The sequence below is a fragment of the Psammomys obesus genome, unplaced genomic scaffold, assembly GCF_907164565.1.
Source record: "Psammomys obesus unplaced genomic scaffold, mPsaObe1.curated_primary_1811, whole genome shotgun sequence".
NCBI classification, from domain to species: Eukaryota; Metazoa; Chordata; class Mammalia; order Rodentia; family Muridae; genus Psammomys; species Psammomys obesus.
Genome location: NW_026596034.1, coordinates 30,272,222 through 30,298,490, shown reverse-complemented (window position 1 = coordinate 30,298,490; position 26,269 = coordinate 30,272,222). Strand labels below are relative to the sequence as shown.

Below are 26,269 nucleotides of genomic sequence, written 5' to 3'. Positions count from 1 at the left end.
TTCCTTCCTTCCTTCCTTCCTTCCTTCCTTCCTTCCTTCCTTCCTTCCTTCCTCAATCTGTGGTGTCTAGTGGGCCTTTATAATGAGTGGAATTGCAAATAGGTAGATGGTGTTATTTTAAAATGTTTAACAGCATACAAATTAGAAAGTGACTTCCTAGAACATTCATTGGCGATGTGACAGTCAGTCCACATTAATGGAGCACACACACACAGACAGATGCCAAATAGACTACAACTATACCATATACCTTTAAGACTCTGTGTGCAAAGGTAAAGAAAATACATGAACAGAAGCAAGAACAGGTGACATGGCAGAAACCATACATAGCCACAGTATATGGCAAGGAGGACGAAGACAGTTAGAAAGGACAAACTGGCAAAAGGTAGACACAAAAGCCACTGGAGGCCATGCCACATGGAAGAAACACATCACCCACCAGCTGAATGTTCAACAATGCTCGTGTCATGTACTATTCTAAATCTAGTTAGACAAGAGAAACATATTCACTCCAGACACACTCAACTGGAGGCTCCGTGAAGCCATGACCTAGGGACGCATCTCAGCAGGTGGACAAGAAGATATTTCATTGTTCTGAATAGGTATGAGCTGGAAAGGGTCTCTCGATACAGTTCTAGCTTTGGTTTCTTTCTCTGAACTAGGGCTGTAGCCTAGATAACCCCTAAGTTCATAATAAATGGTGGGATATATGAGAAGGCAAAAGGAAGGCCCAGCCCATCATAACCATGCCCACTGCTTTCATAAAGATCTGTGTCTCCAAAGCCACTCAGGGTAACCCATTAGTTTACTAATATATTCCCTCTGGGTTATAATTAATGGGGCCAACTAACCTGCGAGAACATCAAATAATTATAAAAGTGAAGTCAATGGACATGATTGGAAATGAAGGTTTTGGAGTGTGTGTGTGTGTGTGTGTTTCTCCATTCCCCAGGCCCAATAAGAATACACTAAATCATCTCTCTGAATTCAGCTTCCTCAAGCTAATTCCACCCCCAAATCACACACAGGTGAAACCTGGTGCCACCTATGGAAATCCACAGGTATGGGCATGAGTTTATATATGTGTATTCTCATACATGTGCACATCTACAAAGATACATAGGCTCATATACTTTAATATCACATTGTCTTCACAGCATGAATGCTAAAATTTATTGTTTTTCATACATTACATAGAGAGTTTCAATGGCCACTGTGCTTTAAATATGAGAGAAGAGACTAAATGAAAGACTATTCTGCTATACCAATGACACAATGACTGATAAGTAGAGGATGGGAGGGGAGAATAAAAGCCCAAACACAGCCCTTCGGTCACAGCTGGTAAGGACGGGTCATGCACCTTTATCTTTTGGGATTTGCCTCCGCTTCTCCTTCCTAGAGACAAGGAGATGAGAACCCCAACATTGTGTGTGCTGCTGCGGTCCCCGTAAATGCTATCAAAGTAGACACTTGATTAAAGTGGCTGTTAGACTCCCAAGGCTTCGCACTTGGGAATAAAGAAATCATCGTGTAAAATTAAAAACAACAACACTTAATCAAGAAAAGGATGGAACTACAGGGATGGCTCAGCAGTCATGAGTGTGTGATGCTCTCCCATAGCATGAGAGCTCAGATACCAACCCCACACTGGGCGGCTTACAACTATCTCTAACTCCAGTTCCAAGGAGGCCCCAGGCTCCCTTCTGGTCTCTGTGAGCACCTCCACACACATACACACACACACAGGCAAACATATACACACATAAATAAAAATATGAAATAAATAAATAATAAAAATAAAGAAGAAAGATTCCGTACTTCCAGCCACGGCTTTGGTAGAATCCACCTTTCCTTGAATATGACATGTGCACACATCACAAAGTGACACTTGAGAATGCTCTATAGCCAAAGAGCATAAGAACCCATTGCCCAGAAAGGGTCCAAACAACAACCCGAGCCAACTGGAAACCCTTTCCGTGGCTTATCAGCAGAGGAGCTTTTGCTACCAGTGGGTAATACCGTGCCGAGAACCATAACAGGAGACCCAAGAAAAGCCTGTGGAAACATCCATTAATGGGCATCATGATAAGAAAAACAACAACAAAACAAAGGTTGCACATATACACTCAGAGAGAAAGTTACAAGACAGTTGGAACATACTTCGAGTCCCTTGAATCCACTGGAGATTAATATTGTAGGATGGGAGCAGACTGTGTGACATTTCAACTTCAAATAAGCCATCCCTCTGATAGTATCACCTACCATAGTGCCCGCAGAAATCTGCCAGCCCATGGGGAACACGCGTCTTTATTTTTTTTTCTCCAAACAATGCAAGCTAATCTTCCCAGGGGCGATCCGTCAACGCCAGGAGTGCTAATTTGAGAGCTCCGTCATCAGATGGCATCACAGATTTCATTACATGTTTTAAATCATGTTAACATGGTTTGCTAATGCTGGAATTTACTAAAAGGCCACAGCCGTTTAAATAATGAATGGCCACAATAATGCCATACATATTACAAAAGTAATGCCCGTTATCATCCACAGATCCTCTTCTTGGGGTCTTATATCATTAGTTAAGAGGCATCAACAGAGAGATCTATCAAGATGTTTCAGAGAGGGTACAGAGTCACACGTGAAGTCATTATTTGCAGAAATTAACACTATACCCATCTGAAGGAAAAAATACATTAAATCACATTAGAATATTGCTATGCAGTAGCTCTATCAGATATCCCTCAGGTAAGAGAATTTTAATTCTATTGCCTAAAAACCAGAAGGGAGAAAAAATTATTTAGTTAAGCTCTAAATTATACTTAAAGGGCACATATTTATGGACACACGCACGTATTCATAGACCAACAAATTCATTTAGAAATGAGACTATCCCCTGTGCGTGCCTGCCCAGTGAGTGCTCACGGTCATGTCACACTACAAAAGCTCGCTCCGCCCACAGTTACCCCTCGATGTCACGGGTATTAGTTTTCCTGCGTCTGTGACTGCAATCCTTGGAGCCCCTCTCGTGGCCGCCACTGTGAACATGTCTTCCTCTTCCCAAGTCAACTTTTGCTTCCATAAATTTTTGCTTCTACGAAGTCCAGATATCGCTAGAGCCAAGAGATGATGGGCGATACGAAAGCAGGGCTGGTGCACTCCAATCAAGGGACTGGAATGCCACTCCGTGGCCTGGAGTCAAGTGGCCTTGGGCAAATTTATTCATCTCCTTCCAGCTCCCCTGATAGGAGTGGACAGTATTGTTGAGTATGTACACCAGTAGTCCCAGCGCTTGGGAGACTGAGGCAGGAGAATCTCAAGTTGAAGGCCAGAAACAAATTAAGACCATACCTCTACAATAAAGAAGAGAGAGAAAGAGAAAGAGAGAGAGAGAGAGAAAGAGAAAGAGAATATTCTTCAAAGAATCAAGCCAGAAATGTCTCAACTACTTGTACACAGCAGATGCTCAAAAAAAGGTGGCTAACTTTTAAAACACAGCTACCCACACTATCCTCACCACTGTCCCCGCTGCCATTATCCCCACCTTTCTTACTGCCATCATCCCCACTGTCCTCACTGTCCCCACTGTCCCCACTGCCATCATCCCCACTGTCCTCACTGTCATCATCCCCACTGTCCTCACTGCCATCCTCACCTCTTTTCACTGCCATCATCCCCAGTGTCCTTAACATCAATAAAAGTTCCTAAGATCCAAAATCCTTCACAAAGTCCTTGGTAGTTATTTGTTCCCTATTCTCTGTGATAGCTGATGCTCTCTATTTAGAATTGCCAGGAGACCAACCTCTGGGCAAAGGAGACAGCAAGCTGGGCACCAGCATTCCTTCCTCTCTGCGTCCAGACAGAAGAGGCAGTGTGACCAGCTACCTTGAGCTCCTGACACCATGCCCATGCCTTCCCTGCTACACACACTGTCCCTCAAACTGTAAGCCGAGACAAACTCTTAAGTTCCTACATCAAGTATTTCATTAGAGCATCAAGAAGAGTAACTAATACAACTGCCTGAAGGCAGGAATCTCTATAAACCCACATTCACCACTTAAGCCTTCATTATAAATGTCAAGTCTGTCAGGAGTTAGAGTTTGAAACTTTGCTAATCAGATTTTTTTTTAACATTGTGATTTGAAAAGGTTTTGCAGACTGCGATCACCAAGTTTTCAGCTCCCTTAACTCAGTCCCTAACCCACCATCCTCTTCTGTATACTATGCCCAAATCTTCCTTTTTTTTTTTTTACCCACATATTTAACTCCCACTTAACCTTCATTAAAGAAGCTTTCTCTATTCTGTAAGTTTATCTGACATTGCTTTTATCTACCCCCAAGGGAGGAAGCCCATGTCCTGGTTGGACCTCATGTCACCTCTCCTCACCATTCTTACCACTCTGTCCCTTCCAAGAACAAGAGCTGCCTCATTTTGTCCTTGCTAATCTTTTTACACCACCTCACACAGGAGGGACACTTGGTAAAAGTTGCTCAGACAGTAGCAGACGAACAGTTATGGAATAATAGATACTTTTAAAGGACTCAGGTGATACAGTGAGCCCTGAAATGAATAGCTTGTGTTAAAATCAGCATTAGAAAATGAAATACAATTAACAACAACAAGCAGTTGTGGTATTGTAACAGAAAGCAGGGCAGGCAAGATGTTAGCCCTAAAACACAAAGTTAATACACTAACGACTGACTTGCAAACGGGCAGAGGGACAAGGGCTGCTAAAGCAAATCCTGTTAAAACTTCATAATCAAATGGATGGTTTCTGGCTGGTCCTCCCAGACTTTGCTTGCAATTAGGGACTAAAGACTAAAGCTGTTCTCTGTGACCTTGACAATTGGGAAAGGCCACCATAGCTGGCAGGATCTGAAGCAAATCAACAGTTCAAGTTGCCCCAGGTGCCCCAGGTTCGAGCCTTGGCTCCACCTCCAACAACCTCCAGGTGCTGGAATGTCTTCTCTACTCCACAGCACAGAGAAGGACCACCTGGGATGAGGCTGCTGGAAAGCTTTTGTCTCCACCTGGCACAAATGTCAACCAAACTGAGAAAAGCACCCTCCTACCACTCCCACCTGCCTTGGAGTCTTGGGAAGTAAATATTACCAACACTCGAACAATGCTTGGCATAATGTCAGTCCTGGTAAATGTAAGGTATTTGCATTGTCTACTTAAGGACTACTTAATCAGCAAGAATGCCCAGGGAGGAGCCTCTGCTATAATGAATTAACAATTCAATTACGAATGGGAAAACACAGTGGCCAGGTGAACTTGGAAGAGCTGTGTTTTGTTTGTTGTTTTGTTTGTCTGCTTGTTTTGGTCTCAGATCTAAAAGCCTTCCATCACCCTAGGCCTAATGATGAACCCAAGGGTACCTCTTCCTGTCCTGGTGAAGGAAAGAAAGATGAGACACGGCCAGACAACATGCACCAACGATTCAGAATCAGGGAGCCCAGGAGAAAGGGTGGATCCTTTTCAAGCAGAAGAAACCTGCCTCAGCTTCTTCCTGGGGCTTGGAACAGAAGGACTCGCTGGTGTGTACTGGAGAACTGAATCCTCCCAGAGGACGCTGTAGTTGTGTTCTTTTGAACATCTTCGCAAACCCTTCCTTATAGGAAATCTGCTCGGGTTAATGCTGAGATTCTAAACATGCTAATTTCATTAGCTCCGTCTTTTATGGTTGTAGACGGATCGATGACACACAGCACACACAGAAGCCAAGCAGCGAGGCTGAACTCAAAAGAGGAAAAACAGGCATACTGTGTTCACCTGCCTGAGAATATCAAAATATCAAAAAAGTTTTCGAGTTCCCAGATTTTTATGGCCTTTTTTTTTTTTCCTTTTAAAGAGTAAGAATACTAAAGAAACATTATGCAGGTCTCAGCAGTTGATGTATGGTATTTTTTTTGGATCTAGCAAATATACTTTTTATAACTTTTCTCTGAAACAAGGAACTTTGTAGCTCAGGTTACTTGGACCCTGGCCCTGTTTATTCTTCCCCTTTTCTGATCAGTCAGAAGAGTTTTCTCTCTGTTCTTCAAATAAATAAGATTCCCCAGCTGAGCAAACACCATATATTCCTGGGGATTACTTTGACTTCTTAAAGAATATTTCACTTTCTCTCACTCTCTCTCTTTTTTCTCTTGAAATGTAAATGATTAAAGAGACTCCATCACAGGAAACTCAAGAAGCAAATGTTGATAGTAGTATTAATTCTCTAGGTGATGCATGAAGAAGCAGAAAGCCTCCACTCAGGAGAAATTGCTTGATATTTCTAGAGAATTCTGAAGATGACTGAATAAGATATTTCTATTAGGCCACGTAATGGGTAGGTGTAGGCACTGAAGGAAAAAAAAAAAACTTTAACATTTAAAATTAACCTATTTGCTTTGAAGAAAGCAAAAAGCAAGACAAAAAAAAATCACTTTTCTTCTTTGCTTAGCTCTTTGTTCAAAAAATACAGCAGCCCAGAACAGGAACAACCAATCCTAGAGAGGGTAGGAGACTCAGGAAGCAGGGTGATATTTCTTACAGGCTTCGGAGCAATTGGCAAGATTTATCTAGTTTTACTAAAAGAAGTTAAATTTCTGGCCAATTTTTGAAATTCCTATCCAATGTCAGCAACATGAGTTTACTTAGAATGAAAAGGGGGCCTTCAGTTAACCCCTCCACTAAAGCAATTCAAGACGTGGCCTTTGGGACAGAGGGACACACGGTGTCCGCATCCTTTCATCTTCATAAGGCTTCTTATTAAAGGACTGAATCTTATCTCTCATCACAAAGCAGAAACGGGTAAATACACATAGAAAAGGAACAGGGTATACTGGATACCACTGTCTGCCCAGAGAGTGGCACAAGCCAGAGGACAGGAAGGATGTGATCAGCGGGAGAGGAAGGCACTGGCAACAAGTGCCTCGGCTTCAGACAAGGAGCCCTGTGTCAGGGCCTCTGAGTGCCCCTGACACAGTAGCACAGTAACAGGGACAACCCTCTCCACCCCCAAACCAACCAAACAACCAAAAAAAAACCAAAACATTTAACGAAACTCACTTTGTGGTGGGCACAGTGCAAGATATGCCTGCCCTTCCCCCTGCCCCCATCCCCCAAAAAGCAGTCACGCCTCTGGAAAATCCTCTCTCCTAGACCACTTTGGATGCATCAACAAACAATACAGAAAAGGAGTGTGGTGTCAGACTGTGGCTGGCTGGCAGAGGGGCTGGGCTTCTGTCCTGCTAGGGCACACTGGCCCCTTGGTAGCGCCCATGCTTTGTTCGCTCTCTCCCTTCTCCTTGCTGCACAGTATGGGATGCTTTCCATAGACTCAATACTCGGCTTTACTGCAGGGTTGGAGACTACGTAAGTGAAGAAAACTCTAAACTTTCGTGAGATGAGACCCGAAAACCCTTAGCTGGCTCCTGTTAAAAAGCTTCTTATTGCAAGATAAGGGGCAGATGGAGTTGTTCCGAAAACAGACTGGGACTTGGATTTGAGTCTTCTTTATTTGTGTTAGGAAAACATCACCTTACACCCCACGGAGGAGGGCCAAGGAGGGTGACGGGCAGGGTGAATCAATGTGTCCAGCAAGTTAGACAGAGATCAGGGCTCACGGAAGGAACATTCCAGAAAGTCATGGGACAACACAAACTCTGGGCATTTGTTTAATCGTGCTGGCCTCCAGCATCTAAACTGCACTGAAGCCAAAAATTACTGGAAAGAAGTATGAAATTGGAGAAAAGGAAACTGAAAGGGGGAGGATCAAAGGCGGCCCGGGCTTGAATAGAGAAGAGAGGGGAGGGTGACAGCGCGGTACAGGGAGGCGGAGCTGCCCAACTGCCAGTGGGTCCACGGGAGAAAAGGAGAGGGAGATAAAGCTGGTGGGTTTCAAATCTTGGTTAAATGTTCATTAAGTAATTTGTCACACGAATTAAGGGCAGACGGTTGCTTTTCTCCTCTCGGGTGCCTGTTCAGGAACAAAGGCTGAGTTAGACTTGAGATGCTACAATGCAAAGAAAAAAAAAAAAAAGAAAAAGAAAGAAAGCCTGTAGAAACTAGGGTGGTATCTCACAAAGCCAGCTCCATTTTTCACAGAAGGGGACAATTTGTCCTCATAGCTGAGGTGTGTGCTGTGAAGGGTCGGGGTTTAAGTGGGCAGTCCCCTCTTAAAGTTGAAACTGACCTGAACATGCTACAAGTTGAGGCCGAAGGAGGATCAGGACTGCACTGTCACCCTGAGCGACATAGGCTACGTAAGCCTGCCAGGACTACGTGAGGCCTGGCCTCACCAACTAAACACGCTGGGTGCATCTGTGCACGCCCTTCATTCCAGCACTAGGGAAGCAGAGGCAGGCAGACTTCTGTGACGTCCAAGGCAGCTGGGTCTACAAAGGGTGCTCCGGCCCACTCAGGACCACACCAAAATAAATACATATTAAAAAAAAAACATTTCTGGTGGTGGATAAGTGCATAAAGATATATTTGATAGTGAAAGATTAAAATCCAATATGAAGCACCACAGTTTCCATTCCAAATGCCTACTTTGACTTTGAGTCTAGTTAATTTCAATGTTTTATTACTATTATTATTACTGATTTAATAACAAACTTTAGCTTTTTTTAAAGAGGAAAAGAAAAGAAGTGAAAGAGTTCTATCCAATGCACAGAGTAGAGCATGAGGTGTAGCCCAGTTGACAGAGGGCTCGCCTAGTGTGCCTCAGGCGCTGGGTTCTATGCCGAGCACTGCACAAACTGCCATGGTGATGCTTGCTGGTAATCCTGGTACTTACGACGCAGAGGCGGGAGGATCAGAAGTTAAAAGTCATCCTCAGTGATATAGCCTGGGCTACATAAGCTCCTGTTCCAAAAAAGTAACTAAAATGAGCGTGCGTGTGTGCACGCGCGCGCGCGCGCGCGCGCGCGCACACACACACACACACACGGCCCTCCTTAGGTGATGCGTGTCTAGTTCTTCAGATTTGTGTATAATGGACTTGTCAAGTGTGTGTTTTCTGGGAGAATCGCACCTGTGACAGGCATCGGGTCCACCTTAGGAGCAGGGCCAGCTGGTTAAGACCCATCAAGATGGAACTGGAAGGACAGAAACCTGTGGACTACGCCAAGCACGAAGGACAGCTACTGCAGAACCTCAGTCTGTCTGCAACTGGAAGGGAAGTGAGCCTAAGGAAGCAGAAAGCAGAGGCGTAAAGGCTGGCCGGAGCGGCCAGAGGCTCAGTTAAAATAAACGCTGGAGATGTGTTATACAGCAGGGTGAGCGAGTTGCTGAATGTAGCAACAGCAGTGAAAATATACTGAAACAGAAAGCCTTTGGTCAGGAAAATGGATTCCTTGGCTTGCCTGGAGACATAACATTCCAGGCGGGCGTCAATCAGCTAGCCAAAGAACTACCCTGAAAACTTGCCAAAGAGATGGGCGGAATAATTAGCCATTTAATGAGATAATATACCTTTCCTTCCAAGGCCTTCTTCTACCCTACCACAGTCTCTTACAGAGCTCAGTCACGCTGGTGGGAAGTCAGCCCATCTTTCTGAATTACTCAGCAAAGTGCACCTTTTCATCTTCCTGTTTTTAAGCTCTGTTCCAAGCATGCTTTCCCTAACACTTTGCGCTTCAGTCATTCTCTAAAGCACCTCCTTCCATTCCCCACCATGTGGCTGCCAGCCAACACGTAACCATCCTTCGCACCAGCTTAGCTCAACCATCATGCCTGCCCTCTTCCCTTCTCCGTTCTTCTCTTCAGGGAAGCTGCTGAGACTTACAGCTTCCTTGCCCTGGGAGTTTTTCTTTTGAATACTAATAAGATGGCTTGCAAGCTTCCACTTGAGTTGATTCTGACCTCAGTTTCCCCCTGGATCATTGAGTAACCCAGAAGGGTGCCTCTCCAAATCCCAGTAACATGACCATCCATCACATGCGTGGAAATGGGTGAGAACAGATGTCAAATTGTTAACATGAACAAATCCTTCCATCTAGACGGTGAGGCACTGATTCACAGTCATGCGGAATGTGGCTGACATGGTGAGTTTCTATATGCAGCTGACATTAAACCTTCATGGCGTCAAACTCCCACTTCAAGGCACAAGTACCCACTATAGTACAAGCATTGTAATAATACTATGTGAGGCTTATCAAATACCTCGTATGTTCCAGATGCTCCGTATGCATGCTGGCTGTCAGTCCTCAACGCGGTCCATGAGGTAGGCAGGAAACCTGATATTTCATGGGAATCTTAAGGGAGGTATAAAACTTGCTCGAAAGCGAGGATAAAGGGGAGCTGAGAACTGCCTGACTCTAGAACGTTTCCCACCTGTTCCATAGATCTCCAGCTCTCAACATAAATATCTTCCTCCCAAATGTGCTTCTCTGGGTGAGTCTATTGTTGTGGCTTGTAGCCAGCAGCCTGGGGTCTTTGGCTCTGGCCCCAGCTCCCCTGTACACCGAGAGACTGTGAGACCTGGCCTCGCCATTTCTTTGTGCACACACTCTGAACTGCAACACCTCCCCACCTGGAGGCAAAGGATTCACTGCTGACCTTCATCTAGAAACATGCAACACTCTTTCCTTTCCTTTAGGGCTAGAGATACAATGATGCAAAGACAAACCCTCTTTTGAATATTAAATGAAAATGGTAAAGGGACTATCTTTTGAAGTTACAGCTGTGGAAAGGCTGGGAAGGAGAAATGTCTGGTCCCTTACTCTCACTAAGCACACATTCTGTGCTTTTGGGGGACTCCTAGAACTCCCTGCCCTGGTTCTTATGGAAACGCACGACAAGAACCTGTTCTAATCTGAGAGACCCCAAAGGCAGGCAACGTGTGATGAGAGGGGAGCGGAGTGATTAAGAAGAGAGGAGATGTGAGAGTCGAGAATGAAAAAGTCACAAGGAAAGGACACGTGGCTGGTCTGCCAGGAACTGGGGCTGGCCATGTGGACTAGGGAAGCCAGGTTCCTTCTGTTTCATTTTCATGTGCTCTTGTGCTGTAAGTAGACAGCTTATCCTTTCATTTTGTCTTCAAAGCTTGCTTCATACTGTAAAGGCTCCAAAAAAAGGTCAGGTCTATGCTTTGGTAGCCTCCTATCCACAGGGAACAGGAACAATCAACTTACAATCAACAATCACTGTCAGCTTTGGACAGTGGGAGCAGGGAAGGGTGGCTCACAGACCAGTTCTGAGTCAGAATCCTCTTCTTTCTGAGAAAGGGAAGAGAGCAGAGAGCTGGGACGCCACTCCACCTTGCCTTCAGAACTTGGAAGGATACAATGCTGGGCCCTGGTGCAGCCACTTTGTGAGCATGAAAAGAGGGCAAAGATAACCAGACAGGCACTTCCCACTTCGGAGCCAAACACATCTCTGGCTGCCTCGGGGTTTCAGAATCTATGAAAAAATTAAATAAAACCTCCCTTATTCAAACCATCTTATTCCAACCGTCATTCAGCGAGAATTAAGAGCTCACAGCTCATAGTCACTGAACCGATACAGAAAATTGACCTAAGGCAGGTTGAATTATTACAAAACGGCCAAAGAGAAAGGGGGCAGGGAGATGAAGTTTTAAAACAAGCTGCCTAAAGAGTCCAAATTCTCTGCTCTTTTGAAATCTGCCACATGTACTGACCTTGGGACTAAGAAAATACCATAAACTTTAAAGCTCTGGACAGAGTGGAGCTCTGACTAATAAATCCTAGCCCAGTGATCACCTGGAAGGTAAGAAGGCTGTCTGAGGTTGCAGGAAGGTGGCCTCTGTAAAGTCGGGGGCCACGCCACTGGAGGAGCCAAGGTAGGACAGCTTGCTCATGTGTGGGCTGGCCACAGGGGTCCCCAAAGTCCACTTTCTTACCATACCTGGGCCTGTGAGAGTACAGAAATCAGAGAATTCCACCCATGCCTGGAACATTCAAAATAATGAGATTAACAAGGAATATGGATTTCCACTTATTTTCTCTTCTCAATGGAAAGAAAGCAAAAGAAAACCGGGAAGCCCCCGTTAGTCTCCTCCCACCCTGTATAGGACACATCGGTACACCAATAAAGATCTGAACAAGAAACGGGTCCTTGAATGCACCCCCAGAGAAGCCAGCTGCAGGCCTTTGAAGGTGGGAGAGGGAGAGAAGTATTTTGCTAAAATACTAATTTAGAGAACAAATCAACATTCATTATGCCCTTCATTATGTTTTAAGATTGCACAACTATAAATCACTGGGCTGCGGGTTATTCAAGGGCAGAGTTACCCCGCTTGGCTCTGTGGAAGGTTAGAAGAATGCTATGTTGTCCTTTCTCTGCTTATAATTTATAACTCTGCAATGGGACCCAGCGTTTGCAGGTCCATCCATTAGCCACACATCTGTTAAGGTGAGCTACAATGGCTGCCTTTTCATGGCCACAGGAAGAGAAACCCAATACTTTCAGAAGATCTACAAACCCGAGCCATTTTTTAAAAATGTGAACTGATTTGAAAACACAGTTCCGTAAAACATCTGCTAAGCTCTTGTTACCCTAACACATGATATTCTTTCCGACAGTTACCTGCCAACACAAATATTTGGTTGCTCCAAACACCCTTCCAGGCACGTGACTGTGCTCAACTTGAAATTTACATGCCGAGCCTCAGAGGGTTGGCTTGGCCCTGAGACCTCTGGCAAGGATGTTGTTTACCAGAGTTCAAAACTAATGTGGAAAAAAAGAGGGGAGGGGGCCAAGAAGGTGCTGTCAAGTGTTTTAAAGAGGAAACGCAGCGACACAATCAGACACACATGGCATGGGCACTACCAATGTGTTTGAGCAAGGAAATGGAGCAGGGAGGAGTTGGCGACGGTTCCGGGGGATGGGAGGGGGGGATGACACTTTCTTGAGCAGGCTGGGAAAGCTCTTGGCACTTTTCTTGGGCCAGACAAAGGTCATTCTTTACGCAGCAAAAGTGTTGCGAGGGAAACGTGAACACGCCAACACCGGAAGCATCGTGATGCTGGGTGTGAGCCACCAACGTGCCCCTTAGCTGGAAGTATGATGAGGACTGCAAAGCCCCCAAACAAGGCAGCACACACCAACAGCCAAAACCACCCCGGGAAAATCTTTTGTGTTATTAGCTAGCAGCACAGGTCAGGTTATATGAATGATGCCATGAATTAATATGCACGTGTAACTATACCATGCATGTTAACATATGGCACGTGCATTAACACACATAGGTAAAACACAACTTAGAGACGGAGACTTCGACCCGAAGTGCTCACATGATACGAATTCATCATGTGAACACTCAGCAAGCTTTGGTTTCCTTTAACACATTTCAGAGACTGCTACTGGAAAAAAAAAAAAATCTTGGCTTAAACAGCATTTCAAACAGCATATTTCCATTTTGCTCTTTCTTTCTTTTTATTTTATTATAAATTCGAGGGAAGAGGAGTAAGTTGTGTCTCAGAACCCCTAAGACACAAGTCCCCTGGCCCTCCAGAGGAAGTTGGCGGCAGAGACGTGACTTTGCCAGTAGGGGGCGATGTGCCAAGAAGTAGTCCCCGTGAGTTTCTCATTAGTGATTATTATACTGCAGGAGGCCCAAATGCAAAAATTAATTAATTTCAAAGTGATAATGCATTTACAGCAACAATTAGAAACGTATAACTGTAAAAGGGCAACATTTAAAAGACATATTACATTTAATAAAGTTGCATGAGAGCATCCAATTGTAAAATTACTGATCTGCAACAATAGTCCTTAAAGAGCCACTTAAAATAGCCCGACTCCATGAAGGGTGACCTAATTACGGTAACTAAAATCACCATAGTCACAGCGAGTCACAGCAAATAAAGAAGGGACGTTGATATTAAAACACTGCTGTTCAATGCTTACGGGAGCTGCCTGCATGGAAAAGGGGAGGCTGGGCTTCCGAGTGCCGGGCAGGGTAGTATTTCTTCTTTGCTAGGCCTTGTACAAAGGAGAGTAGACTCAAGCAATATCCATGTTACAGGGAAATGCTTTCAGCAAGGTGAAATGGAGCAGGGACTTTGAAGTGCAAATAGAACCCTCGAGAGTTATCTTGGCCCTAAGCTGCTGGACTGGCATTTGGGAATCCGCCATGGTCTGTGTCTCAAAATACAGCCTCATGAAAATGACAGAAGTGCATCCGTTGTCCAAGGAACAAATGCCTCATCGCTATGGAAGCAACGAGCTGGTGTACGAGGAAGAGAGCGTGAAAGAGCAACCTTTGTGGTCAGTCAGATCTGTCCTGCTGGGGAACGTGATCGCTCCTGCTGCTTCCTCTTTGTCTGGCTGCAGACCTAAATATTTGCAGTGGAGCAGAGACTGGACGGTGAGTTCGACAAGCAAGTGCTGGGTGTGTCCTTCTGAGCTCCCTCCTCCTGAAACTTCCTCCTCCTGAGCTTTCTCTTCCCTCCTCCTAAAACTCCATACTGATCTCCCTCCTCCCCTTCTTGAGCTCTATCCTCCAGAAGAACAGGCAGCCCAATGCCAAAGCGTTGCCAGCCACCTACTCGGGTCACTATTGTCCTAGACAACCTAAACACGATTGCATGTTCCAGAGCCTTGTTAATCTCGACACCTAGGCTTGCACACCTAGCACTGGGCAGGCCAGCCAGGGCTACGTAGTGAGATCCTGTCTCAGAAACACCTGAACACACGCAAAGAAAGGAAATCACCAACAACAGCTAAAGTACACTTCACATTTCAGGTGCTAGTTCCTAATCAGGAGGAAGTATGATCGTGGAAAGCCCAGCCACTGTGACTTCCTCGACACCAGAAAGGTGGCCTGACCCCACCACCCCAGGGCCTCCTATTCAATCTTCCTGTCTTATTTTTGGACTGATTGAGAGAGGGACAGAACCATCAAAACTCCCCCTCTACCCACCACCAAGCTCCCCACATATTATAACTAAAAATCACTAAGGTCACAGCACGTAGAATTATTTGGTTCATTATCATTTTTAGCCCGTGACCCTTGTTATATCTGTCATCCACAACTGAGGTACAGAAAAGAACTCCCTAGACACAAGTACTGCCCATAGAAGCAATGACGTCAGTGACACATGCTGAATAGGACATGGTCACCACGAGACACCTGTGACGATTTAAACTGAAACTGAGCAGAATTCAGAATTTCCTCGGAGGTATAGCGCAGCAGGATCAGATGTTGGAGAAAACCTCCCCAAGCTGTTCTGATGCTCAGCGAATACACTGGGTCTTGATCGGGAGAAATGTCAAGAAGAGCCAGTTGATGATTGGGGAGGAGGTTCCCCCCCCATCAGTGGACTTGGAAAGGGGCACGGTGGAGATGAGGGAGGGTGGGTGGGATTGGGAGAGAACGAGGGAGCGGGATACCGCTGGGTTACAGAGTTAATAAACTGTAACTGATAAGAAAAAAATAAAATAAAATAAAAAAGAAAAGAAGAGCCAGTTGTTCTACTGTGCCAGGTGGCAGCTTGCTGCCCTTACCACCACCAGAGGGATAGCTAGTCTTCAGATACATCCAAAGACCCAAACGTGTGTGTTGGGAGGAAAAGAATAATTCCTATCATTGAAAAACAGCATCAGTAACTGAACCGTGGCTCTATCCATTCAAAGGAAAATGCTTTTATTACTTACCCCACGTGTGTGTGCGTGGAACAGTCTTGTGACTGTTGGTGGTGCACGCACGTCAGAAGTAGATTTTGCTTCTCCCTTTAATGCTCTACTCCTATTTGTGACTTGCTTACTTTCTTAGAGACAGGCTTCTCACTGCACCTGGAACCTCAGGCCCCGAGATCCACACATCTGACACTAACACTGGGGTGACAGATGCACAGAGCCGCTCCCAGCTTTCACCTGTCTGCCGGGGAGCTGAATCTAGTTCTTAATACGTACACAGAACGCGCTTACTCCACTACGTCTCTCCTTGTCCTTAGCAGAAACATTTTTTCAAAGCCTGAGGCTCAGAAAAGGAACTGGCCAAATATTCTGTGTACCGCGCACCCTCTTCATTCAAGTCACTTTGGGTTAATGAATGCGCAGAAGGGGTTTTTACATACCATTGATAAACAACCGACAAAAACATAAAATCTTCATATTTAGCTTTGTGAACACTTCAGTTCTAACCACAGCAGTGTGATTCATCCAAGATATTTGTCTTCAGAGATAGGAAGGAGAAACCACACTCTAGCCACAAAGCCTTTTCCAGGAAAGAGCTGCAGCAGGACCTCCATTCTAGAAGCATCTAGAACATCCAATACAAAAATCTCACTGAACCCAGAGCCATACCTACTAACACTCTCTAATCCACATTTTCAGCCAACACAAGGCACACACATCAAGTTCTGTTTTCCACAGAGTAGGCTTTAGAAGTTTGTGAATCGAAGCAGAAATCACATTGAGACAAAACAAACCATTGTTGCGCTCCCCTCCCCCAAACCCCCAGAATTTTCAGGTGTCCTCCACAGAACACTGACAACCAACATCTCTTCTCCAAGCTAAGAGCAACAGACCCAATCTCAACGTGACGGATGTGTTGGACAGCCTTTTGCCAATGAGTGAACAGGCCAGACGCTGTTACACTCAAAAGCAGGCCCATGGCAAGCAGTGACAGGGAGACTACAGGTAGACAACCAGGTCTAGATTTCCAGGCCCAGCAGTGAAACAGACTGAAGGCATGTTGGGAGGTGCCAGAAGGCACCCACTTACCATGGACTTGGTGAATGGCCGGGCCAAGGTGAACAGCAGCGTGTACACCCACGAGCTGCGATGAATGGATGAGAACATCATGTTCCCAGGGTGCACTGCATTGGATGTAACCCCGCGTGGGGAGAGGCGGCGGTGCAGCTCGCTGGAGAAGAGGAGGTTGCAGAGTTTGGATCTGTTATAAGCCAGCATAGCCCAGTAGTCACTCTTTGATGGAGACAGATAGCTGAGGTCTAGTTTCCTGGAGGAATTGTTAATATCCGTAAATCTGAAAAACAGAAAGCATGACGTAGCACACTGAAGATGCGGGTTCCCGAAGGGCTTTGGATTTTGACCTGAGATCTCAGCAAACATCGAAGATTTATTGTTCCTCCCAATCGTGGCCCTCAAAGGAAGAAGATGGTGGCTTAGCACACTGCCAATTGATCTGATCCAAAGAGGAAAGGTAAGCACCTACAAGTGCAGCAGGCCAAATAAAACCAAGGTCCTCTGTGCCTCCAAACACACCCATTTCAACCTGCAGTAGCAACACACAGAAAGCTCGGGCAGGAGAATCACCCTGAGCTTGGGGCTAGCCTGGACGTGGTGAATTCCATACTGGGCTGTTTTAATGTAAGATCTGAACTCAAAAGTCAAAAAATATTCTGTGTGTGTATGTGTGTGTGTGTGTGTGTGTGTGTGTGTGTGTGTGTGTGTGTGCACTCCCTAAGATCTTCAACCACAAGTTCAAGGATAATTAAATGGAAACAAGCTTTAGATAAAAGGTGGCTACATTAGAAAAGTGATATCACATTCCCAACCTTTGGCAGGGTTTTCCTAGATTATTTTAGCTGAATGCATGAGTTCTGTATATTTTCATCTGAGCCTCCAAGTTAATACAGACGAGCTGTCTTGCCTCCAAAACTCTTTTCCAGATTAAAAATTAACGACCATAAAAGGGTTGTAACCTTGGTGGGGTGCCATGAAAACTCTTTTACATTTAAAAAACTAAATGTAAACAAAGCTAAAACCAAGTTCTGGCTGACTCTACTGTTTTTAAGAATGGGCATGGCATGGGCACGCACAAATCAAAGTAACTAGTTGATGTTTTAAAATAGAGTCTGACGGAGCCGTTAAACGTCAGCTGTTTGCTTCCTTTATACCTGCCTTGCTCTTTCTTTGTCAAAGAAAAAGGAACAAATGACTGCCTTACAGAAATGGATCATAAGAAACAACCAAAAAGAATGTTTTGGGTAGTAGCAGATGTGTTTGAGGACTCTCTATACTTGGCTTCATCATGCTAACTTTGGATATCGTATAGTATCTTCATTAGGCTTAATACTGCTGTGATCAAGCACCATGACCCAAAGGAAAAGGTTTTATTCAGCTTATGCTTCCACGTCACTGTCCATCACTGAAACAAGTCAAACAGTGCAGGAACCTGGAGGCCCGAGCTGATGCCGAGGTCACGGAGGGGTACGGCTAACTGGCTTGCTCCACATGGCTTGCTCAGGCTACTTTGTTATAGAACCCAGGACCACTTCAAGAGGGAAGAACCGGGGCATACTGAATAATGCAAAACCAAACTCCAGCAGTATAAATAAGCCAATGGGGAATATCCGGGATTCTCGCCTATCTTCCGGGCTCCTCCACACAGTGTGGGTCACTTCTCTGACCGTCCTCGGTAGCACACACAGTTTGTCTTGTAGGCGCCTGCTAGGCTAGTTCCACTCCACTGCTGCTGCTGCTGCTCTTCGTGGTCATTCCGTGGTAACGGCATCTCCAAAACTGCTGGGAACATCTGCGGCAATGGGGCTGCACTTTCACCAACAGCCTCTCCTGGCTCTCTTCATAGTGCCGAGCCTCAACTTCCCCGCACAACCCCTTCAGTCCCGGCCTCCAACAGCTGCGGTGGCTTCACCTTCAACAAGGGCCTCCCCTCGCCTCTCACGGTACCAGATCTCAGCTGCTCTCCATGATGCTTCCATGCCTTCAAAACGTGTACAACTTGGGGTACTCTTACACTACCGAGTTCAGCTGCCGGCGTGATGTAACACAACTTCCAAGTGTGCTGACTCTCATGAACACTTCTAGAAGGCCACACTTCAGTGACTCAGGGCTCTTCTTAATCACCGTCCAGTTCCCTGCTCCGGCTGACCAGCATCAATTGTCCCAGTAATGCAAAGGTTTCAGTTCAACGGTTTTGGCCCCTTGTTAATTACAGCTGACCCTACAGCTCCAGCTGATCAGAATCGCAGTATCTTAATTCAAAATAGAAAACATGCCCCAGCCACAATCTTTAAGTAACTCCCAGCATGGGGCAGGGAAGGCAGGAATCGTGATCCACGAGTACCCCATGGACACTCAGACAGATGCGAAGCTTGGGTGGAATTCAGTCTCCAGCTTCTGCTTCATGTACGTGCATAGTCTTAACATCTACAGAGCCTTCAATCCCATGCAACAACTATGAAAATGAGGAACAAATGCACCCCTGGGTGTCCTAGGGTTCAGGAGTGTTAGGACTGATTCAATATTAGTGGCACTGGAATCTGGGCCTACCTGTCAACAGTCTTTGTGGGGGTGGTTTATACAGGACACATACATTCAATTATCTTCTCCTTAGTCCTGCCCAAATGGTTCAAGGATGGAACTCATGCTACTTTGTTTCCGGTTTATGGTTTCTTTACATTGGTCTTACAACATTATACTGAACTAAAAAATATGTTTGTGTAGGGGAAGTGATAGTATTTTCAAGTGGATTTCAACATAGTAATAAGGTGTTACAGAAGGGGGCTGTCACATAAAGGGGCTCCTGAGTTCCAAATCTGGGGATCGAAGGTCTGAGACATGAGTTGGAAGTGCTACTGCTGAGAGTGGAAAAGGGTACTGAGCATATATGAACATCTGAAAGGTGTGGAAGAAATATTACCCTTCACTGGTCCCCTCAACGCTTCCTTATCTTCTTGCTCCTAGAAAATCTCCCCATCAAAAGCATTCACATGAACCCAGCCTGGGGACACTTCTTCCAGGAAGCTCTCCCAGCTTGAGGTCACAGTGATTTCTTGGTGGTAAAGAGGTATAGACTGAAAGAAGCTATGCAAAGAGATTGAGATATCTGTTTCCGTAGTAACTCAGCATCCACTATGCAGGACCAATTCTATGAAATCACTTCCAGTGTTTGGTGACAGCATCGTCCTCCAGGACCGGTAGCAGAGCTAGCAACACATCATTGTGTCCTGCCTGTCCGTGGCCCCTCTGTCATTCACACTGACTGCCAGGAATTTGTCCACTTGTTCTGAAGGCTAGGCTGGGAGCTCGTGGTGAGCGGACAGTGCCAGGATTATGATGGAAACCCAATCTAGGATCTGACAACCGAAGGCTGGTCATGAGGCCAGAACTCAGAGAACACTGACCATGAGGATCACCCTCTCAGTGTTCTCCATTACACAACTGCGGGCTGTGTCCCCTGCTATTACGATGGGCTCCCGACTTCATGGCTGGGGAACACTGAGAAGATTACACTTACTTATGTCATCTGCTGTTTCTTTAGTGCAGCAGAGGAATCTCTGGGCCCCACTGACCCCAGACTCCTGAAGGCCTCACTAGTTTATGCTGCTGCTTCTTAAGTGGGCACATTTCTGGTCCATCCTCACAGAAGTGAGTGAGGGTCCGGGAATGGGACCCGTCGGTCTGAGTGCTCAAGATGCAGCGAAGCAGCTCTTGGAGGCCAACTGCTCTGTCTTTAAGTTGAGAGTCTGGCGAAGCCAAGGTCTGAGGGGTGTCGCTGTTGTCCACTGAGAGGCAGCCTGGCACCTGCTCTCCAGACACTGACTGGAGGCCCAGGTGAGTCTCTGTTTAAGCCAGGACGATTTTTCATTCCAAAAGTGAAATAATGATCATGGACTCGCGCGGAGCATAGTTAGTGTGTTCAAAAATGGTGCATGGGAAATTCTGCGTGGCTGTTTGTGATGCGTGCCTCTGTGTGTGGCTGTGTGGCTGCACATTCATGATGGGGTGATTTTTTTTCTTTATGATTTCGTGTGGGTTTGTGTGACTGGGGCGTATGTCTGCCTGCGATGCTGAGTGGTTTCCTGTAGTTGGGTGTGTGATTGTGTATATGAGACTGTGTGTGATTGTGTGTGTGGTTGCATGTACGTATCGTACGTGTGTGACTGTCTCTGACTGTACCTGTCATTCTGTCACTTCATACTGCTAAGTCTGTTTAGAGCTGTGCAGCCAGCACTCTGCTCTTTTCATTCTATTTTAATTGTTATCTGAGTAATTTTCACAGGGAGGAAGCCAACTTCCCATTTCATTCTGATATATTTTAGACAGGCAGAAACTCAATTCACTTGCTCAGACTCCAGATAAGTAAGTAAAACAGTGAAGATAGAGAGTGCTTAATAAATATTTCGCCCGAGGGCATCCAGTATAATATTTTCTGCAAACATAGGACTTTATTTTTCCCCTAACAGGGGGTCTTGACTCCAACCAAGAGATTCCGTGAAGGTTTATGGAGGTAATTAGATATCAACGCTTGTGTTTTACAATTTGGTTTAGGCGCTGGGTCCTTCAGTAGTGGGCTAGCGCTGTCTGTGTGCCTGGCATCCATGCTTGCTCTCTGGCGCTCAGGGACACAACAAAAGAGCAGTAAAGAGTTTGGCCTGCAGGAATTAATGTTTTATAAGAATGTTAATAAGAAGAGAGCGGACAACAAGAGACAGCCAGTGCACAGATGCAGGCCTTTCACACACGTCAGTTAGGCCTCGCTAGAAATGACAACACAGCTCATTCGGGAGGCCAAGGCCTTTCCTTCCAAACTCTTCTTTCGAATGAAATCGGGATTTGGATCTCCAAGTAGGCAGGAATTACACTGGGGTTCCAGCGAGAACAAAGGCGTCCCAGGAAACGGGCATCTGAGACAGAGCCTTACCGAGGGAGGTGAGCAGCTGACACCTCCACACCACTTCCCATTAAATACCAGCTCATTTAAACATATCCCGTGGTGCCCTCCACATCTGGTGAGCGATTGCGGCTGGCAGATTTATTTCTAAAGCTCTCGCTCCCACCCACCCCCACGGTAGCCCCCATCACTGCCTGGCGGGGACCACTCCCTTTCTTTCACAAACCTGGTGTGATTTGCAAAGATAAGCCCGGCCAGATTTTGTTACTACCTAATTACTAGATGTTCCGTGTCTTCTAGCGAGGGGGAGGATTATTACCCACGCTTCCCTTTCATTGAAGCCATCATAAATTTAAACTGGCAAGAGTAAATCTGTCTACGGCGTGTCACTTACACCATAAGCCCCTGTGTTTGGGAGTGATAAAGGGTTCAAGCTAACCCTTGGCTGGTCTCTCTCTTCAAAGTCCCAGGGGTTACATTTTATGGAAGTATGATTAAAAAAAAAAAAAATAAGCTGCATTCTGGGTCACCAAAACATTTCAGGACTTAAGATGGAGAAGAAGAGGAAGAAAATAGTCCTCGGCACATCGTTATTTATTTATTTATTTAGAGCTACTTTCCTAAGGAGGCAAAGCTCCCCCTACCCCCAACACGGAGAACACAGGGAAAAGAAGTCTCAGCCACAAGCTGTAAATCTTGCCTTGACAGCTCCGAGAACCCTTTGTCTCTTCTCAGCACTTTCTCTTAGAAACGGTTAGTTGTTTATACAACTCCCGCACAAATATGTTGAAAACACAACCATGTTTTCAGATGTCTTTTTCGTCGATTGAATAGTCTAATGGCAATCAGAAAGAAACGCCATCTGATGTGTAAATTGAAATTCTAACCGAAAGAGGCATGGCCAGATTTCCAATACGCGTTAACTACAGTCCTTCCCTTTCTGCAATTACGCTGCTAATGTCTGCATTGAATTCCCTAATTTCTCATTATAAAACAATTGGATTTCATCTCGCGGCCTTTAACTGCATTGTTTCCCCTGCAAGAATAACTGTGCTTTCCTCTCGGTGAGACTTTGAAGTTGTTGAATTACAAATCAATAAAGGTCATGCCATTCAGATTTCATCAATTATTATTCCATCTCTGAGTGAAATCAATGGGGAGCCTAAGGTATAATTGTAAAATCACTCTATATTGCTCTAAACAGTCCCCCCAAAACAAGTCCCTGTGAGCACACATGTGGAAGGATCTAGAAAAACCAATGAAGCCAGGTTGTGCACACTCATGCTTCTCATAGTGAGACTGGTCAAAATTAGTATTTTTAAAACTTATTTTTGTCTGTGTGTGTGTGTGTGTGTGTGTGTGTGTGTGTGTGTGTGTGTGTGAGTGTGGATGTGTGTTAATGTGTGAAAGAGAGAGAAAGTGGGGGAGAAGGAGAGGGAGGGAGAGAGGTTGTTAAGTATCTGCAGAGACCAGAAGAGGATGTCGGAGCCTCTGCAGTTGGAGTCAGAGATGGTTGAGAGCCACCCGGCCCGGGGGCCAGGAACCGAAATTGTGTTCTCTGTACAAGCTTTTAAAAGCCAAGCCCTCTCTCCAGCCTCAAGTCAAAATTAGTTTCAGTTGGAGTCTTGGAGAGAATTTCACATGGGGTCAACAAAGGGACAGGTGGGAAATATCAAATCAAATTCAAACCCACCTGTGGGACTCGGACGACACCACGACGACACGGGCAGGGGCTGAGCGACACAGAACGTCCTGCAGGAGCTGGACAAGGTAGAAGTGTCCCAGGTGATTCACCTGGAAGGTCGTCTCCAGGCCATCTTTTGTGAGGCTCCAGGGCAAGCCAAAACCCGCCGCATTACACACAAGCACATGCAGAGACCTGCACGGTGAAACAGACGACATCAGGCACAAACTGACGGTCGGAAATGTGGCACCACCATCCACTTAGAGTCAGCCCGCTTCTCAGGGTCTTCAAGATGCCAGTCAGTGAGCAATGAGACATGTCAGGACGTCACGTCACTCTGAATGATTCAGTACCTCGGGGTGCCAGCAACAACAAGTTCCCAGGACATACGACAGCCATACCCCAGAACCATATGGGGTAGATCAGGAGGAGGGTGGCTTGCCGGAGTTGGAACACACTGTCTCTAGTCAACTCTGCTTTCTAACAGAAACAGTTGCCAGCACCTTTATGTTCAACCAAAATAGCCCACCAAATATACATGAGGAGTCTGTTCGCTTCCTTTCTTTATGAAGAAGACTACTACAAGAAAGGCTGACACTGTGGCCAAAGGCTTATTGGGTACTGAATAAATGTATCAAAGGGAATAAGTCCTGTTTATAGACGGTCACATTATTGGAATACATTCCTCTCAGGGTTGGAGGCCTAACTGGGTGGAATGCTTACCTAGCATGAACTTCGACTCATGTTCTAGCCCCAGCCCCACATAAACCAAGCATGTATGTAACCCTAACACTCCAGAGGTGGAGGCCGAGGAGCAGGCGTTTGGGGTCATCTTTGACTATGAAGAGAGTTCCAAGCTAGTTTTGGCTACACACATACACATATTAAATCTGAACCGCTTAGAAATGAGCCTGGGGATAAGTAAAAAGAGGTGTGCTATAAACGAAATTTTAGCAATCAAAGTAACCCTTTCATCTGATTGAATCCCTAAATGCCAATAAATAAATTTTATTTAAAAGGAGTCCTAATGAACAGATGCTACACAATGACATCTCTTCAAGGCTCCCTGTTTTATTTGTAATTGAAACATAAAAGCAACAATCCAGAAGTTCACTAAATTGGGGAAACGGTCCTGTGGAGAGGATGTATTCAAATGCAAAGCCAACAGCACAATAATAAGTAAACCCATTTTGTTTTAGAGTATATTATGAAGCAAAATATATTATAGAATCACATACACACCAATGGAGGGACAGAAGGATGAATGGGAAAACTGAGAAAAGTGAAGGATTGGGGACAACCAGGAGAATGAGGAGGAGGTTCCTACAGTCACCACCAGCCCAAGAGTCATCCTGTACACATGGTTCCTTGGCTCCTGGAACCATGAGAGGCTATGAATGTTTGTTGCTGTAAGGCACCCACATTGCGGTAATATACCTTAGGAAACCGACAGTTCCCAAGACACTCACCTAAGGGTCCAAGTATGCCCTTAAAGTTCAGTCACAATTACACAGATGAGCAGAACTTTACTAAAACTAGCTGTGAACCAGGAGCCACCCAGGCATGGTCGCCAAAAGGAGAACAGATAAATACACAACAGTGAATTCAGAGTCTCCAGACCTTCCGAGGTGAACTGAAAAGGCAGGGAACAAAGGTCGACATGTGTGATTATGTGTGTCATAAAGCTTTCTCCACAAGAAAAACACCTACAAAGGTGTGGTTGCTCACACCTGCCATCGAAGCACCGAGGCTGAGGCTAGTGCCAACATGGGCCACACGGTGAACTCTAGGCCAGCCTGGCATACACAGAGCAACCCTATCTGAAAAAAAAACAAAAAAAACCCAAACCAAGGCTGTCAAAATGGCTCAGTGGACAAAAACACCTGCCACCAATTCAGATAACCTGAGTCTGATCCCCAGGACCCACTTGGTGGAAAGATCACTCCTGCAAGCTGACTTCCCACCTCCACACATCAGCCTTGGTGCATGTATGCTTACATGCACACAAGCACACAGACATATATGCACACATATACACACTCACCCCCCTACATCTGAGTGAACACACAGCAACAAATTAATGCATGTGAAAATAACATAAAATCAAAACAAGAGCAAGAAAAGTGGGATCTGTCCATATGTAGTCACTAGTAAAAAAAAAAAAAAAGTAGAAAAACATAGTGGTAGGCATTGTTTTTACATTTTGTGTTTTACATTGTTTTTTTTTCCTTCTAATTGTGAGATGTAATTCACATCCCATGCTACTAATCTGAAGCACCTAGTATGTTCCGAGTTGAATATATATGGGTCGTGTTTCATCACCATATTCCAACTTCACAGCAATTGCAACTACAAAAGTAACTCATTAGCTGTCAACAACGGCATGGCACCCATCCCATATGCAACGAATACACTTTCTATAGATTTGTCTGACACGATCATCTCTTTCACGTAAGACGATGTGTGGTCCTTTATGACTGTGTTCCTTGCTTTGGCATAATGTCTCAAGGCTTCATGCTGTACAAAGAAATCGGCAGTGCCCACCCTGCTAAGCCTGAGAGCGCTCTGCTGTATGCTCAGATGGCATTGTTTTCATCCCTTCACCTTTGATGGCCATGTGGGTTGCCCATAGTGTAGGGCTAATGTGCATATCGCTGCTGCGGACACTGCTTTGCCAGTTCTTTGGGAGATGCATTGGTTTATTTCTCTTGGGTACGTACTTGCAAATGGGATTCGCTGGCTAACGCTGTGTTAACTTCTGAGGAAGAATCAAACTTGAGGGCAAGGTGGGACACACCACTCACATCCCAACCAGACACGCATCTTATGTCATCAACTGTCTTTTCTTTCTTTCTTATTTTTCTGAGATTATAATATAATTACAACATTTCCTCCCTTTCCTTTCTAATCTCCAAGCCCTCCCATACGTTCTTTCTTGTTCCTTCTCAAATTCATGGTCTCTTTTCCCATTAATTGCTGTTACACACACACACACACACACACACACACACACACACACACACACACA

At 45.3% G+C, this 26,269-nt stretch overlaps 1 protein-coding gene across 3 annotated transcripts in view; it reads right to left on the bottom strand.

Annotated features, from left to right (window-relative positions):
• Wwox (WW domain containing oxidoreductase) overlaps positions 1 to 26,269 on the bottom strand; it is a 903,057-nt gene that overhangs the window by 606,841 nt on the left and 269,947 nt on the right. For 2 of the 3 annotated variants that reach the window (XM_055621458.1, XM_055621460.1), the window contains exons 7-8: positions 23,251 to 23,436; positions 16,679 to 16,943 (exon numbers count right to left, since the gene is read on the bottom strand). In XM_055621458.1, coding sequence (XP_055477433.1) covers positions 16,679 to 16,943; positions 23,251 to 23,436 — 451 coding nt within the window. The remainder of the gene's footprint in view (positions 1 to 16,678; positions 16,944 to 23,250; positions 23,437 to 26,269) is intronic. The other variant, XM_055621459.1, reaches the window with a different exon arrangement.